The 17,866-nt window shown below is 52.8% G+C and overlaps 1 protein-coding gene across 3 annotated transcripts in view; it reads left to right on the top strand.

Annotated features, from left to right (window-relative positions):
* Positions 1-290: 290 nt before the first annotated feature.
* Positions 291-17,866, top strand: part of SLCO2B1 (solute carrier organic anion transporter family member 2B1) — a 52,420-nt gene continuing 34,844 nt past the window's right edge. For 2 of the 3 annotated variants that reach the window (XM_052652616.1, XM_052652617.1), the window contains exons 1-4: positions 291-604; positions 13,343-13,473; positions 14,511-14,648; positions 17,033-17,195. In XM_052652616.1, coding sequence (XP_052508576.1) covers positions 589-604; positions 13,343-13,473; positions 14,511-14,648; positions 17,033-17,195 — 448 coding nt within the window. In that variant the 5' untranslated portion in view covers positions 291-588. The remainder of the gene's footprint in view (positions 605-13,342; positions 13,474-14,510; positions 14,649-17,032; positions 17,196-17,866) is intronic. The other variant, XM_052652618.1, reaches the window with a different exon arrangement.

The raw sequence follows: 17,866 nt of genomic DNA on the forward strand, positions 1-17,866 counted from the left end.
CAAGAGTTTGATGAGGGAGGAGGCTCAGAGCGAGTGCTGAGAGGAAACTGGAAAATCAGGACTGAATGACCCCAAGGCTGGGAGGGGCCGTCCACATTCCCTCCACCCCCCAATCTCTCCACCACTAGTAGGAGAAAATATCCTAGGGAAATGCCACACCAAGAAGCTGGGAAGGAACAGGCTGAGGGAAGGCTGTCAGCAGCCTCCTCCCACCAGCGGGGCTGTATCTAAACAAACCCAGCCTCCTCCACAACTCTGGTCCTGGGCTGCCCCAGCCAGAAATCACAGGGACTCAGAGAAAGAGACAGAGAGTAAGAACAAGTGACTAAAGGAGATAGGCCCTTTGGGGGCAGGGTCAAGTCTGAGCAGGACTTCCTTACCCACCTGGAAGAGGGGGCTGCTGTCCAGTGTGGCCCAAGAAGCATCGGTCAACCCAGTGGCTGGAATCCGCACACTGGCGCATCCCCACTGTGGCTCCCCAGCTGCTGTCTCTGGGAGCTCCCCTAAGCTCTCACTGCCTCTCTCCTGCTAAAATCCAGTCCTGTGATTGGAATAGGGGCTGACACTCACTGCCCCACTCCAGAAGTCATGGCACCCAGGATAGGTAAGTCTGGACAAAGCAAGAAAGGGGCACTGGTAGGGAGTCTGGGGGCCACGTTCCCGTGGTGAAGGCGGGGGGGGGGGGGGCGGGGGGGGGGCTGTAGAGCTAACATATGTGCGCTGGGGTCAGGGGAGTAGGGGCTCCCAGTTCCCTACATAGAGCCAGGCATATGGCCAGATCTAGTGAGGGTGTGTTGAATGAGTGAAGGACCAGAGAGGTAAGAAGGGTTGCTGTTTATTCAGCTGGAGACCGGGCAGCCAGCTTAACCTCCCTGCTGAGACAGAGAGACCGAAAGAGCAATGGAAGGGCAGGCCTCCTGTTACTCTCCATGTCCTGTTCCCTCTCTGAAGCAGGCAAAGCTAGAGACAGACAAAGCAGACAAAAATAGAGGCAGAAGTATACAGTCAGAGAGCCGGCAAGTCCAGAGACACTCAGAGTTGGACAAAGGCAGAGACAGAGGCCAGAGACGGCAGAAGACAAAGATCGACAGGTGTCAGCTGCAGCGTGTGCAAGACAGGGACTCCGGAGGAAACCGGAGAAGTAAAGAGAGGCAGCCACAGAGAGAGGGGAAACTGACAACAGAGATCAGGAGACAGCAGACCGCGTCGGAAAGCTGAGAAGTGGAATCAGAGAGAGACCTGCAGAGACCTTGAGCGTTGGGGTGTGGAGGAGGCAGGTGGGAAGGTGTCTTGAAACCTTGAGAAGAGAAGCTGAGACCAGAGGGTGACGGAAGCACTGTTTGGAGAGGGCAGTGGTTCTGGGAACAGGAGCGCCCAGTTTCTGGGGCAGGAAGAGGGAGGTGGAAGAAACAAAGGATCTTCAGACAGGGTTGCTCTTGGGCTGGACACCATGTGGTGATCACCTCTGGCCTCCCTGCAGCTGTCTGTGTGCCTCTCACCCACTCAGACAAGGCCTGACTTGCGTCCAGAGGGAGGAGACGTGCGGGCTTCCTGGGTCGAGCGGGCAAATGTGGCTGTGTTGCAGCCCCGACTTGGGGACGGTGGTGTGGAAGGAAGGGTGGGGATGGATGCTTCCTCTGAGGGCCTCACAGGAGAAATGACAACGAGGTCAGATTCAGGTGAGTTGGTTTGGAGATGGGCCACCAACAAACCAAATTCCCAGTCAGCCTTGGCAAGCTGTGGGATCCTGGTGATCCTATGGTAATGGGAAAAAACTAGAGACTTTGGTTGTACTGCACCTGTCCCTCAGTTGTTATTCTGATGCCAGCAGGGCTTGGTTCTGGAATGTTCTCTAGCTGGTCCTCCACTTCCCACACATACAGCTGGAGGGAGGCTGACCCCAGCATCTGCCCACTGAGCCACCAGAAGCCATCTCTGGCCTCCCTTCCTGAGCCCTAATCTGAGCTGAGGCCAGGCTTCCCCCATGCCCTCTTTCTGGTCTGAGGGTTGCGGGCAGGACAAAAAGCCTGGGAAAAGACCCACACCCAGCTTGCCCGAGGGAGAGGGGCCAGCAGTCCCTGCCAGGGGCAGACAGCAGAGAGAGGAACCGGGGTCAGAACTGGGCCTCCGTGAAGCCTCACCACCAACTCACCATGTGCTTTTAGATAACAGGCAGAGCGTCCCAGTCTGAGGGAGAGGTGCTTGAGAAAAATTATCTCGCCAGGCCATTCCTATTTTTGCGATTCAGAGAAGCCACTTTCCCTTCTCTGCACCTTTACTCAGCTTTCCCTCTACCCAAAGGAAGGCACGTGCCCACATTCCATTCTGGTGAAATCTGCCTTGTTTTCTAATTCTTCCAAATGCCACCTCTTCCAGGAAGCCTCCCTGACTGATCCTCCCAGTTGAAAGTAACCTCTCTCCCATATGCTGTTTGACCTTCCCTTTGCAGGGAGGTTCCTGGTGGTGTTTCTGTTGTTCTCTTCAGTCCTAGGTTCACATGTGGGCCAACCCAGGGTAGGAGGTAGGGCAAGGGAAAGAACCAGGTTCACACGGCAGCTCTGCATCACTGACCTGATGAGAATGCACATTCTCACCCTTTTTTTAATATGTGAGGAAACACATGTTCACAGAGGGTAAGTGACATGGCCAAGGTCACCCAGCAAGCAAGCAGCAGAGTGGGGGGCCAGAACCAGATCAGCCGGACGCCAAAGCCCTTTCCCTTCTGCCTCCTTGCCTTTGGGGTTTCCTCTTCCCTCCACATACCCCACACTGCCGAGTCTCCACCCAACTTGGGCACTTCTCCACTGGCTCCAGACAAAGCAAGCTCTTGTCTGGGAGCTAGTGACTGCAGAGGGGGCAGGAGAGTTATTCCTCCCAGGCTGGGCTGTTCCTCTGGGCCAGATCTCAGGCAGCTGGGAAACACATGGCGAGCTTGCTTAGACCCCACAATTGGGTGCCAGGTATCTACTCCCCGGTCTGTGTCTGTCTCTCTCTGGGATTCACTTTCTCCGTCTGTGCAGTTGATGGTAGGGGTTGGCTGAGGTGGTCACTTGGTCCCTTCCACTGCTGAGATGCTCAGCTTTCTGTCTCTGGAGGGAAGAGGCCTCTTATATGGGGCAGGGGCTTGGCTATCTCCAGGGTGCAAGTCTGGGCCCATCCATACCCTGGGGGTAGAGAGGACATAAACTTGGCTCCTGCTACCCCTACTGGGCTACAGTCCAGAACCCTAAGTGCTAATGTTTAGAGTGATGGAGAACAAGGCCCACCTCCCCAGCCTGGGAGCTCCCTGGGAATGGGGTCTGACTTGATCCATTCCTGAGGCCCCAGAACTCTGCACAGGCTGGGCAGAGGTCAGGTATTGGGGAAGATGCAGCCTCCTGGAAGCTTCCTCATGCTTCCACCCCCACTCCCATGACATTCCTTCCCTCCTCCAACCTGCTTTGAAAGCCTACTCTTGTTGAGGACTGGAGATTCATGATAAGGAGTGAGATGGGGCTACAGTGAGGTGCTGGGGAGTAAATGTAAACACAGAGAGAGATGAACCAGAACTTGTGGTTGGTGGACAGGGTGTGGCCTGAGCCAATGCCCATGTGTCTCTGAGCCTCAGGCTCTGTATTTTAGGTCTAAGGAGGCCGGCCTGGATTCCCTGCAGGCTCAGGGCTCACCCTCCCTTCTCTGTGCCTTCATCTCTATTTTTTAGGGTCATCTTGGGTCTAGATGGGGTAGTCGGGGTCAGAATCGGGAATAGAAAGTCCCAGCGCAGGGTCTGTGACCCAGCTTGGAAACCACCAGAAAAAAGCAACAGCTGGAAGCCTGCAGCATGTTATTGTCTTTCCAACAGACCACCCAAGGGTCCTGCTAGGAGGAATTTCCCAAAGAGGAAAGCCAAGGCCAAAGCCTGAGACCTGACCCTGCTTCCTGTCTTTGATTATAACCTCCCCCCCGCCCCCACTGTGCAGAAGCCCCATGGGGTCACATGGGGCACTGAAGCCCCTTGGAGCCCCAAGCTCCTCGACCCTACCCCCAGCCTGCCGCAGCCCCTGCTGCCCCAGACCCCCCACACTCCAGCTTTCTCTTCTCCCTCCTTCAGTTTAACTCAATTCAACAATCATGTTTTTAAACTGAGCCCTTGCAAGATGAGAAGTGGTTTTCTGAGAAGGTAGGACACCTTGGGAAGCCAGGCTGAGGGTATAACATGTACGAAGGCAGAGAGGCGGAAAAGAACAGGATGAATTTGGGGAATGGCCGGCATCTACTGGAGTTACAGAAGAATGTTCACTAGGGTGGCCTTGATCTCCTGGATGCTGAGGCGTCTGGACTCACGTGCTGCCGATGGGGTGGAAGGGTGGTTAACCATTGTTGAGGACCACAGTGTACCAGGCAGGATGGTCTTCTTTAATCCTACCAAAAATGCTGTGTGCCCAGAGAGGGTAGCTGAGGCTTAGAGAGGCTAAATAAACTGCCCAAGGTCATACAGTGTAGCAAACAAATATTTGAACTCAAAGGTTCTGATCCAGAGAGTTTCAACAGGGGCCTGCTATACCCAGGAAAGGAGAGCCTCTGCCTGGGGGTAGTCCACTGGCATATCAGGCAGATAGGAGGGGGACGTAAATGATGCAGGTGGGTGACCAGCCTGGTAGCCCAGAGAAAGGGCTGAGGGAACTGAACCAGGAGGGGGAGGGGAGGGGGAGGGAGAAGGAGCTGGCGTGGGCTGCAGGAGCTGGCGTGGGCTGCAGGAGCTAGGCGGCGGAGCCAGCAGGCGGAGGGAGCCCAGGGAAATCTAGGAGGTAGGAAGGGCTGGAGGTGGGGTTGTCCATGAGGCTGGCCTCCTCCTATCCCAACACTTCCGGAGGGAGGTACCTGCTGTCACTGTGACAGATGCATCGCCCAGTGTGTGCTGCTGTGAATATTTGCCTCCCCAGGCTCAGGCTGTGGGTGTGTGAGTGCTGGAGGTTGGTAGGTTTTCCAGAAACATCCAGACTTCTTTGTGACACTGCTCTATCACCTTAACCTTGGCATCTGAACATGGTTCCAGGATGGGTTCCTCCTTTTGCTCTGTAGGGCGTATATGCAGTGGATCTTCTCACTTTACAAGCCAAGTTTGCCCACGTGTGGCTTTTCTTTCCTTCTCTCCACACGTGCCTTCCAGACGGAGAGCCAGAGGACTGGCTTTGGCCCATGTCCTCTCATGGGCTCTCCTGGAGCCCATGGCCCCCTAGGCCTCTTCCTCTGGGAGCTCCCCTACCAGCCCAGACTCACACATGGCTGAGCTCACCATTACCTTACAATCCCACCTTCCATGGCAGTACTCCCAGACCAAAAGCTGTATCTCTCCCCACTCCCCACTCCCCTGCCCCCAGGGTTCCTCGGCTTCCTGCACTCCCCACCCACCTGCTTTTCCAGCAAATCCTGTCCATTCCACCTCCCATCTGTGGTTCATCAGCTCATTACTCAGCATCCCTACAGCCTCTACCTGGCCCAGGCCCCACGACCATCTGCTCCACTTCTCCTTACCCCTGCCTTCTCCCTGGTCCCAGCCCACAGCCTGACTTCTCCACTCTCATCCAAACGGCACAGAGGTCTTCATAGGAAACCAAATTAGACCTCACGCCTGACCCCAGGATGAAGCCCAGCCCTCCAGCCTGGCATTCAAGGGCAGCCATAGACTGGCCACTCTAGCCTCACCTCCCCACCTTGACCCCAGAGCTCCTGTCTTCCTGGACTATTTGCTTCCTGAGCAGTCTTTGCACTTTCATACTTCTTCCCTTTACTCTGATGTTTCTTCCCTGAGGAAGCCTTCCAGAATCTTCCAACGTAGGTTAGAGCTTCTTCACTATGTTTCGAAAGTCTTGGAACTCCTTATGTCACATAGTGAGCACTTGCTGTGGTTCTGTGTTAGACGTTTGCCCTGTCACCACACACACATACACACACACACACCCTCATAGCTCCCTGAGAGCAGGGACCTAGGTTGCTTGCTTCCAAAACCCCGGCCACCTGTCTTGTGGAGCTGTTAGCACGTGTGAAACCTTCATTCTTACTCCTAGAAGCAGCAGAGACCAGCTGTGTCCCCCACCGTGGTGACCCTGGGCAAGTCCTGGCCTTTTGTGGTCTTGTTGCCTCACCCTTCACAGGGTTCACCCAGCCCTGGCTTCCTGTCCTGCAGCACTCCTCAGTTCCCAGGGGTGCTGTGGGTCACAGACAGGGAAACCCATAGGCAAGTGTAAACGGTCCTGGAGCAAGCCAGATGAGCTCAAAGAGGCTCTCACAGGGCAAATTGCCACATGAAAGGCCAACATCTTAGACCAGCTGTTTCCATATGGGAAAGTAGGCCCAATGTGGCCAGATCTGCTAATCTTTCAAGAAAAAACAAAAAGTGGGAGTTTTGTGTGAAATTTCCTGACTTTTAAATGCTGGCAACTAGCTTAAAAACACTCAGTGAGCCAGCATTGTCGCATTGTTCAAGCCAAATGAAAACGGCTAGGAGTCAGATGCGGCTCCAGGCAGGACTGCCATCCACTGCACAACTCCAGAGGGCACCCTTCACCTCACGGCACACAGCTCACGCAGCTGCACAGAGGGCCTTTGTCCAGGGCCTCCGTGTTGTGACCATTGCCCTGTATTATCTCTCTGCCAGTTCCTCTGACGGCCCAGGCAAAGTGTGTGTGGTGGCAGGTTTCCGGGAGAGGCCTTACCTTCTCTCTTTTTGGAATTTAAGATATTTATTTTCTTGGCTGTGCTGGATCTTAGTTGCAGCACGTGGGAAATCTCTGATCTTCATTGTAGCGTGCGAGATCTTTAGTTGCAGCATGCAAACCTTTAGCTGGAGGCGTGTGGGATTTAGCTTCCCTGAGGTCATGGAATGGAATGCAGCAGGTGATTATGGAGCACAGAGGGAAGACCAGGAGACAGCAGAGGGAGGCTTCCTGAGGGGTCCGTGTCTCTTCAGGGGCCAGTGGGAGGTGAGAGAGTAGTACCGAGGATGGGTGCCCCCCTGGAGGACAGTAAGTTCTGAGGCCTGGTGACCAGGCCTAGAGATAGCTCCCAGGTGAGAGCTCCCAGGTGAGTTTGGGGCAAACGCGGACAAAACTGACACTGTGTGTCATCCTGGAGTTGACAAAGGATGCTACCTCTGGGACCCTCATACAGGCTTAAGAGGCAAGGCTCATTATTTCTATTTTGCAGAGGCTCAGAGAGCCGCTGGCCCAAGGCCACACTGGGTCTGAGTGACCCTAGGTCGTGGTCTCTCTGCTGAGGGACAGGCTGGAATATTCTGGAGAGAAAGTGCCCTTTTCTTGTCCTTCCTTAGTCCAAGCCCTCCTGCTCCATCCTCAGGATGTGAGAACCCTCCCAGCTCTCTCAGCATTCCTCAGCTCGTCCCTCCTCAAAGTTCAAATCTGGGCCTTTTTGCAAGTCCCATGCTTTCACCACACGCAGATCCCCTAGACTAGGAGCCATGTCCTTCTCACCACATTTCTCTGTCCAGCCTTGAACTGATCAATGAACTGACTAAGTGACTGATAAGCTAAAAAATCAGCTGGTAGAACTGTCCCCATTGCAACCACCTTTGGCAATTCACTGGAGGGAAGCCAGGCCAGAATCAGAAATGGCTACAGGGGGAGTATTTTTCATAGGTTCTAAGGCCATCATTGGTAGCCACAATTTTGTGGCTGCTATTAGGGGCCCAAGAGTCAAACAGGTCTGAGCTCCAGTCTAGGCTTTGCTGTTTACCAGCCCTAGGACCTGGACAGGCCCCCTGCCCTCTCTGTGCTTCAGTTTCCTCATTCATGGAGTCACAGCATCTGCCTCAATGGTTTGCCAGGCAGATGGGTGAGTGTGCCCAGCGCAGCACATAGGGTAGCCTTAAGGGGAGACAGTGAGCCTCTCCCATCAGCGGTGGCGGTGAGCCAGAGAGCTGGGTCTCCAGCCCCCATCTCCGTGGCCCTCCTGGGTGGACGTTTCTCCTGGTTCCCAGGTTCTAGGCAGCAATGCTCTTCCTGTCCCAAAGCAGTTATGGAGGCAGGCAGGGTGTTTGTACCTGACAGCGAAGAAAACAATGCTAACTGAGCATCTGCTCTGTGTCATGTCCGTGCTGGCTCTCCTACCTTAGTGACACAACCTGTTGATAAGACAAAGTCTGCTTTTTACCAAGATAAGGGCCAACACACCTCTTGAATTTTTGGCAGTGTCTCAGAATAGGGAGAAAAGATCAATAGCATTGAGCAAGAATCATGATACAACAGTCCAGGGTTTGTTGGCAGAAACATCTGGGTGAAGATTTCGCGGGTAGAGATTCAGAGAATCAGAGGTGCTGACAGTTTTTCTTGAACAGTTGCTCCGTCTTTCTGAAGTTTCTGTAATGAAAAATCAAGCAATTTGCTGGAAAAGTAAGAAAAGTAAGAAGAAAATTGCTAATGAAGACAGTAGAGTAGCAAAGTCAAGTTAATGTCATTGGTAAGGTGTGGTTTGGGGCTTTAAGGGTCCTCGCTGGATGTGGAGGGAAGGTTCAGGTTCTCAGTGGGCGCTCTTGGCAGTGGGAAGCAGGGGTTGCCGTCCCTGCGTTGAGGATGAGGATCTCAGCTGGAGGATTGAAACCTGTGCAACTGCCTGCTTGGCTATGAATGTGCACAGCGGGAAGGAACCTAGGTCCTCCGGTCTTGTGGTTGACTGGGGCTTGGACCGGAGGGAGAGAGAGAATCCAGAGATGGATGATGGCACTGTCAGAGGAAGAGGTTCACGTGGAGGAGCTAGCTGTGTGTGGAAGGGTTCAGCTGGGCCTGTAGCCTCAGAGGTGCTTGAAGATTTCAGGAGAGGGGAAGATTGGCCCTCAGGGGGCCTATGGTGTGCCAGGTCTGAGCCAGGCTCCTGAGATGCCTTACCTCCCTGAGTAGAGGCTATATTCTCACTTTACAGAGGAGACAAGCTAATCAAGGGCACATCCATGCTCCACAGAGGACCAGTGGCTGGGCTGGGGTTCAGACCCAGGTCTGGGGACTTTGCAACCTTTGTGTACGTGCGTGCTAGGTCACTTCATTCGAGTCCAGTGCTTTGTGACCCCCATGGACTGTAGCCCATCAGGTTCCTCTGTCCATGGGGTTCTCCAGGCAAGAATACTGGAGGGGATTTGCCATGTCCTTCTCCAGGGGATCTTCCCAACCCGGGGATCGAACGGGCGTCTCTTACATCTCCTGCACTGTCAGGCGGGTTCTTTACCACTAGCACCACTTGGGAAGCCCCTTGAAACATATACTCAGTCCCATATCTGCCTTAGATTTGCTGTTTATAGCTGGGAGGTGGCTGGAGGAGGCAGATCCTTGAGTCTTTAAGGAAAACAGAACAGGCAGAGAAAAGCGGCCCTTCCTGTCAGGCTGCTCTCTGAATCTCAGCCCTCATCTCCCAGACTCAAATTCCTGGCCCTGGAGGGGGTTTGGCCGTGGCCGGTACACTCTGCCTTGTAGACATCTGGAGCGTCTGAACGGAAGGTCTCTGGTTGACAGAATTTCAGGGCAGCTGAAACTGCCCTGAATTTCTGAGGGCAATTTCTGAGTCAATCTCTGAACTGACTGACTTTCTGAGCAATTGCAGAACAGTAGGTTCTGCAGTTGTAGGTTCTGTTCAAGAACTGACAAACCTGAACAGATAAATCTCCTAAAGGACACAGGACTGGTAGCCCAGTGACTCACCAGCTGACAGACGTGAGTGTGCCTGTGCCCATGGCCAGCCATGTGACCCACTGACAGGCACACAGACACCTTGCCTGCCAGCTCTGGGGCTGTAGGAGCTAGGCCTTGGAACCACCTGGCCTACCTGGGGCCCCCAAACCTGGCTGCCCAACTGGGAGAGGAAGGGGCTGTCATTTTCTCCTGGGGCCTGGCTCCCTGCCTCTCCCCTCGTTCCTACAGGGCCCCCGGGCTCAGCTCAGGGGCACTCCCTCAGCTGCCCTCTCTCCTGCAGAGCTGGCCCTTGAAAAAGCCTTCACAGGATGGTAAGGACTTCCGAGTCAGCAGGTGAGGTGGACCTACAGCTCTGGACTCAGGACTTTCCTCCCAGGGGAAGCTCTACCCCTTATCGGGGCATCAGACTCTCTGCTGCCAGCCCCTCTATAGAGGACTCCAGCCCACAGGAAGGGCTCAAAGGGGATCGACAACCAGTCTGACCAGCCCTGTTTAGAGACCAGCTGGCCATCCACACACTGACTGGCAGCTGCTCTCAGAACCCAGTGGAACGGGGCCAGGGCTTCCCCTCTCCCCCCAGAGGCTCATACTATAGGCTGAGTCACAGGAGGGTGGAAAGTTCTGATCGGGTCCGTTGACCTTTAGTTCCCTCTCTCACCCATGCCCTGGGCTTCTCTCAGAGCTGGGGATCCACGTTAGTGACTCTGCCCTCCCAACCTCAGCTCCCACTCCATCATCTGGTTGGCCTGCCCCTCGGGAGGCAGGCACTGCTGCCTTTCAGGTGGCCTGGCTAGGACTGGCTGGGCCAAGACAGAGAAGAATGTTGTGCTTCTACCCCTCATTAAATCTGTGCAAGTAGTGCAGAGCAGCATGAGGTTAACACCTGGGCTTGAGTTCCTGTACTAGTGTGAGCTAGCAGATCTAGTTACCTGTGAACCTCGGTGTCCCCATCAGAAGCACAAAGCTCATGACTGCACCGAAGGCATGGAGCTGTGGAGAGGCTTCCCAAGCACTTACCGTTTGGCCAAAAAGTTCATTCGGACTTGTCCATAAGTGGGTGGACCCGAACGAACTTTTGGGCCAGCACAGCTTGTGCACGCAAGCCTTTACATACATGGAAAGCATGTAGCACAGCATTTATGTTTTCACGGGTGACTGGGCTCTGCTTGTGAGAGGAGCTGGAGTTCGGAAATTGTCCTGTCAATCTCCTTAATTGATGCTTTGGAACTGTGGTGTTGGAGAAGACTCTTGAGAGTCCCTTGGACTGCAAGGAGATCCAACCAGGCCATTCTGAAGGAGATCAGCCCTGGGATTTCTTTGGAAGGAATGATGCTAAAGCTGAAACTCCAGTACTTTGGCCACCTCATGCGAAGAGTTGACTCATTGGAAAAGACTCTGATGCTGGGAGGGATTGGGGGCAGGAGGAGAAGGGGACGACCGAGGATGAGATGGCTGGATGGCATCACGGACTCGATGGACGTGAGTCGGAGTGAACTCCGGGAGTTGGTGATGGACAGGGAGGCCTGGAGTGCTGTGATTCATGGGGTCGCAAAGAGTCGGACACGACTGAGCGACTGAACTGAACTGAACTGAGTTTGCTGGGAACCCCCTTACTTTCTCTTCTTCAAAGTGATGTCCATGGAGCATTACCTCCACTTCCCCCACCTAGGCCAATCCCTCACCTCCTCTCTGTCAGGTGTCACTTTTACTTCAGTATCTCCTTGTTTCCTCTGAATGTTCGTACCCATTAAAGGGACTCCTCCCCAGCCACACACGCTTCCATTTCCTCAGCCAAATTACTCAAGCTATTTGAATAGATACTTTTCCAAAGATATGGCCAATAAGCAATGAAAAGATGCTCAACAGCATTAGTCATTAGGGAAATGCAAATCAAAACCACATGCGATATCATTTCACACCCATGAGAATGGTTGTAATCAAAGAGACAGACAATAAATATTAGTGAAAATGTGGAGAAATTGGAACCATGACCCACTGCTAGTAAGAGTGGGTGTTAGATGGTGTTAGAAAACAGTTTGACAGTTCCTCCAGAAGTGAAACAGAGTTAAACTATGGATTAGGAATTCAACTCCTGGCTGTATACTCAAGAGAACTGAGCATGTGTATCTACACGAAAGTTGGTATATGAATGTTCACCGGACCTGAAACAACCCAAATGTCCATCAGCAGATAAATGGATAAACTAAATGTATGTATTTGTGTATATACACATACCCTGGAGTATTATTTCAGTCATTAAAAGGAATGGAACACAGATACAAGCTACAACATGGACAAGCCTTGAGATATTAGGCTAGGTAAAAGAAGCCAGTCACAAAATACCACATGTATGATTTCCTTTATGTGAACGCATTTGAAATATCCACAATAAGCAAACTCAGAGAGTCAGAAAATAGATCATTCGTTGCCAGGAGCTGGACGGATAGAAGAATGGGAAATGACTGCTCATGGGTATGGGATTTCTTACTGGGGTGGTGAAAGTATTCTGGAATTAGAGAGTGGTGATACTATATTACTAATTAGATAGTATATAACTAATTAGATAGTCGTGACTTTTTGAATATACTAAAACCATTGAATTATATACTCTGAAAGGATAGATTTTATGGTATATGAATTATATCTCCATTTTTAAAGATTCCTTAGGTTCCCAGGTACTCTGTGTGAGGAGCAGGAAACCCTCGCTGGTGGCGGCTGCAGGCTTCCTTATCCCTCTGGCTGAGCTGGTCTTCTAGGCCCAGAGATGTCCTGAGAGGGCCCGCACCACTTCCCTCGGTCAGCAGTGTCCTCAGGGCATCTTTCAGGCTCCATAAGGAGCTTGTTGAATGAGGGGAAATTCCTGCCAGGTTGAGAGACATTTGAGACAATGGAGAGGCTTCCGCAGGAAGCAGGGCCCCAGGAGGGGAGGAAAGTCCTAGAAGCCTGGGCTGCCTGAGGTTTTCCTCTAATGGAGAGGTGGAGTCTCCCAAGGCTGGGCTTCCAGGCTCCTCACTGAGATTAAACCTCAGGAAACCCTGAAAGATGCCTCTGAAAGGGCTGCAGTGAGTGGGAGACTGACAAGGTTACCATGGTTGCCGTGGGTCATGAGACCATGATTTGGGCATTGGACTGGTGAGTTCTGTGATTATATGCTGTGTGGTGCCCTGTGGAAGTATTGCTATCTATTCCAAACTACCCCTAGGAAAAACCTTTATGCCCTGACTTTGCACCAAGCCTTGACCATACACGGGGCCCTAGACCTCTGATCTTAGACTAAGCCAGACAAACCCTGACCAAGAGTTAGCCTCCAGGAACACTGGACATCTCACAGATACAGGCCCCAGGAGGGTAGGGCTATGCATTTCTGCACTAGCACCACAGCTCAAAGGATGTGTGGCGGCATCTGAAGCTTCTCACTGGAAGGAAGCTTTATGCTAGGAATGGAATGAAGAGGTGGATAGGTGGTCTCAGTGGGATCTGGCAGCTTAGGCACATGGAGCACACACATACCCTCTGAGGAAGGGCTCCTTCAGCTCCTGAGATGCAGGAAAGCTGTCAGTGCTTTGACTCAGATTCTCACCAACCCAAGAAACACCTCGGGTTGCCTGGTCAGGGTCATCCTCTGAGATTCCATCTCCACTCTCACTCCCTGGCTTTCTGTCCCACAGGGCCAATGGGTGAGGAGCTCCAGATGCCAGACAAGGATGCCAAGGCCATGATGGGCACAGAAGACACACCTGGAGGCAAAGCCAGCCCAAATCCTCAAAATTTGCGGCCAAGTGTGTTCCACAGCATCAAGGTACCTCTCGGGACCTGGCAGGAGAAGGGTCATCTGAGCCTGACAGAGCAGGCTATGCCACTTACAGGCTGTTAAATGCCAAGCAAGGTGCTGCCTTTCCCTGAGCCTCAGTTTCCTCATCTGTAGGATGGGTGATCGTGATCTCTAGAAGCACTTAGCTTGATTTCAGGCACACATTCTCTCCTTCCAGAGAGGCTCTTCTGTGGGCACTGGGGGACCAGTCTTCTTGGCGCCAGTTTTTCTAGGGGGAAAGAGAAGGATTCTGAACCTGTGTGAATCCTGGGAGCGCTGGCTCAACCAAGGGCAGCCCTAAACAGCCAAATCTGTACCAGCACCTGCACGGTGCCAGGCCCTGTGCCAGGGGCCACTCCACACAGTCTTATTTAGCTCTCACAGTAACCTGGCAAAGCAGGGGTGTCATCCTTGTTACACAGATGAGGAAACCAAAACTCAGAACAAACATTCTATTTTTTAAGCTCCAGCGTAAACACCCTATTTTTAATTCTGTGAGACACGTTTTTCTCTTAGGAATTCGACCAGGTTTTCAGGAGGGCTGCAGGCAGGCAGGGTGTTTGCATGAGGCTGAGTAAGGTGAGAGTGTAGCTGGGGGTTCGCTGTGTGCAGGTGGTCGCCCAGGGAAGTTCAGGCAAGGACTGGGTGGGGCGGGGCGAGGTGAGATCTGGGGAGCTTCCTAGGGATGGGGGTGGGGTTCTAGTCCAGCCTGGGAGACCTCTGAGGACAGAGGGGCTCCCACCATCCTTGGCCCCGTGAAGACCCTACTCTCAGTCCTGTGGATTTCAAGTCTCCCCCAGACCCCCGGGGTACCCAGGACAGCTTTCCTATTTTTCAGGCCTGTGAGAATCCATGCACTACCCCGATAACACTTTCTCTCTTCTTGCCCTGGACTCCCCCTCTCTTCCTCTCCCTCCTTCTGCTCCTCCTGTATGTCTGTCCCCTCTGACTCTTCCTCCCTTTCTCTGTCTCTGTCTCTCTGCATGCTCCTCCACAACTGTCTCCACCTGCGGCGCCTCCACCAGTTCTTCGTCCTGTGCCACAGCCTGCTGCAGCTGGCACAGCTCATGATCTCCGGTTACCTCAAGAGCTCCATCTCCACGGTGGAGAAGCGCTTCGGCCTCTCCAGTCAGACCTCGGGGCTGCTGGCCGCCTTCAATGAGGTACTGGCCCCGGCAGCGTAGCCACGGGGCAGGGGAGGTGGTGGGGAATTGAGGGAGATTCTCACCTCCACTCCCCCTCCCTCACGGCCCTAATGTAAACCCTTCCCCCAGTGCCACGTGCAACCCCATCAGAGCTCCTTCCAATCGCACCCTTGGGGAGGGCCTTCTGCTGGGGTTCACAGAGGATTTTAGAGCTAGGCAGGGTCCCCATTACCCACACCTCCCCACCGTTCTCCTTTTGGTTCCTTCACCTTTTCAGGCACCCGACAATTGTCTGGCCCAGGAAGGAATCAGAGGAAGCCAACTCAACAGTAGGGAGAGAGGTTTAAATGAGATCAAAGGCAAAACTTTGGGACCTTAGGGCAGAGAAGGGAGCGGATGATACTAGGGCGCGGAGTTGCTGCAGGATCCACAGGCCTCTGCCTCTGGGCTGACAGCCCAGCCGTGAGGCCTGGACAAGCTCCTCTGGGTGGATTTGGAGATCAGAGTCCAGCTGTGCCCAGCCCCTCCCCCACCAGATGTTTTCTGCCTGGGAGAAGGCTGTTGTTCAGAGAACACTCTCTCCCCAGCCCTCAAGATTTCTGTGAAATTGTCTCTCCCTTGGGTGATATGTCACATTCCTCCCAACCCAAGGCCCATGGTCTCCACTCAGTCCCCAGACTCTCCTTATCACCCCACTCCCAGATGTCAGAGATGGGGAAAGAATGTCATTACCGTCATTATGCAGTTGTGGGACCTCGGACAAGTCACTCCCTGACTGTAGGTCTCAGTGTCCCGTCTGAAAAATGGAGAGTGGCTGTCCCTCTCAGGATCAGTCCTCCCAAGGCCCCTCTGCTGATACTGCCCCACTCCATCAGCAAAGAACTGGGGTTCACAGGTGAGTACCCCACCCACAGTCACAACCAAGAAGGAGTGGAGTGCAGCACACACACCCCAGCTTCTGACAGCAGAGCCCGCCCTGCCCTGACAGCCCTCCAGGCCCCTCCAGCACCCACATCCAAGGATTCTAATTCTAAGGCTTGAAATACCAGCCTTAGTCCTGTGGCTTTAGACTTTTTTTGTACTTAGTTGCTCAGTCGTGTCTGACTCTTTGTGACCACATGGACTATAGCCTGCCAGGCTCCTCTATCCATGGGGATTCTCCGGGCAAGAATACTGGAGTGGGTTGCCATGCCCACCTCCAGGGGATCTTCCCAACCCAGGGATCAAACCCAGGTTTCGCACACTGCAGGGGGATTCTTTACCATCTGAGCCACCAGGGAAGCACTAAACAAGACGGAAGTTCTGATTCTGGGTTTAGACACACGGGCAGATCTACTCTGTGCTGTGCTCAGTCGTGTCCAGCTCTTTGGACTGTAGCCCACCAGGCAACTCTGTCCATGGAACTTTCCAGGCAAGAATACTGGAGTGAGTTGCCATTTGCTATTTTAAGGGATCTTCTTGACCTTGGGAATCGAACCAGGGTCTCCCATGTCTCCTGCATTGGTAGGCAGATTCTCTTCCATAGCGCCACCTGGGAGACCCAGACTTCGTTTATTTCCCATTCATGACATCCCAGAAGCTCAAATCCCTGTCCTTGACTGTCCTACTACCTGTGTTTTAACATGGGACCCAACCCGCATTCTAGAATGAAATTGAACTTCTGGCCCTGTCCATGCTGCTCTTATTTCTCGCCTCTATTGGAGCAGTAAATAGAACACATCCTAGGAGGATCCAGAATCTGTGTTTTTAACAGGGACCCGAATGATTCTAATTCAACCATTCTGCAGAAGGGCTCTACTTTCATGGGTCCTCTTGAGAGAGTCATTTCCTAGGCAGGTTGATAAGAAGTCTAGGGGTCCCCAAGGAGAGAGGGGTCTGGAATTCTCAAGGAGGAAGAAAGGACAAACTTTTTCCTTCTCTACATTCCTTAGGATTATAGAACAACAATGTATCCTGCCTGAGGACAGTCTCTGGATTAAACCTTCTGGCTGATTGTGTAAATTATGGGAGTAGACCTGCTCTTTACTAGGATTATATACCAACAATGTATTCTGCTTTAGGACAGTCTGGATTAAACCTTCTGGCTAATTCCATTATCCTAAAATGTAAATTATGGGAGTAGGTCTGATGAGGTCTTTACAACCTCCAGACATTCTTTTGATTTACTGGAGAGTATATAACTCCATTGTTAACACTAGCAAGGGGGTACTCTTTCTACCCCCTTCTGATGCCTATGTCAGAAGCTTTCTATATCTCCTTTATACTTTAATAAAACTTTATTACACAAAAGCTCTGAGCGATCAAGCCTCGTCTCTGGCCCCGGATTGAATTCTTCTCCTCCGGGGGCCAAGAATCCCGGCGTCGTGATTCAACAACAACCTTTCACTCTCATGCCTTTGCAGGTGGGGAACACAGCCCTGATCGTGTTTGTGAGCTATTTCGGCAGCCGAGTACATCGGCCCCGCCTGATCGGGTGTGGAGCCATCCTTGCGGCCCTGGCGGGCATACTAATGACTGTCCCGCACTTCATCTCAGAGCCATACCGCTATGACCACACCAGCCCCGGTAAGAACAGGAGGGGCTGGGCTGAGGGTGGATATGAGTTGCCACACTCATACACAGGGTCCACCCCCAGGCTTCCAGCGGTCAGGATGGGCCCAGCTTCCCAGAACACCTACTAGTCCCCCACACCCCACCTCACTACCTCCTTCAGCTTCAGCCCAGATGAGTCCTTCTGGCAGCCCTGGGCAGTGGTGATGGGGGGGGGGGGGTAGTCCTGGGGCAGAAAGCTGAGGCCCTCTGGGTTTCTCTTGGTAAGGGCCTGCTTGTATGGTGCTGCTTTTTTTTTTTTTTTTTTGAGGTGGAGGTGGATTTAGGCAGGCCCTGGTCTGTGTGGGTCCTCAATAAATATCTGTGGAATAATAATACCAGTATCACACACCACCTACTAGGTACCACTGTTCTAAGCACTTGATGTGTACTGATGCTTAATTTACACAGGAAGTCAAAGCATGATGAAAGAATGGATGAATGAAAGAACAGACACAAACATGAAAGAATTTTAGACAGAATAGTGAAGCCCCTGTTTAGCCCAGTGGGATTTTGTTGAGAGTCAGCTTGACAGATGGATGCCTGTCCCTTGGAGAAGAACTCAAGCAACCCTCCCTGTCCCATCCATCTCTCCACCCATTCACTCATCTACCCATCCATCCACCTACCCATCCTATCCATCTACC

The sequence above is a fragment of the Budorcas taxicolor genome, chromosome 15 (assembly GCF_023091745.1).
Source record: "Budorcas taxicolor isolate Tak-1 chromosome 15, Takin1.1, whole genome shotgun sequence".
Lineage (NCBI taxonomy): Eukaryota > Metazoa > Chordata > Mammalia > Artiodactyla > Bovidae > Budorcas > Budorcas taxicolor.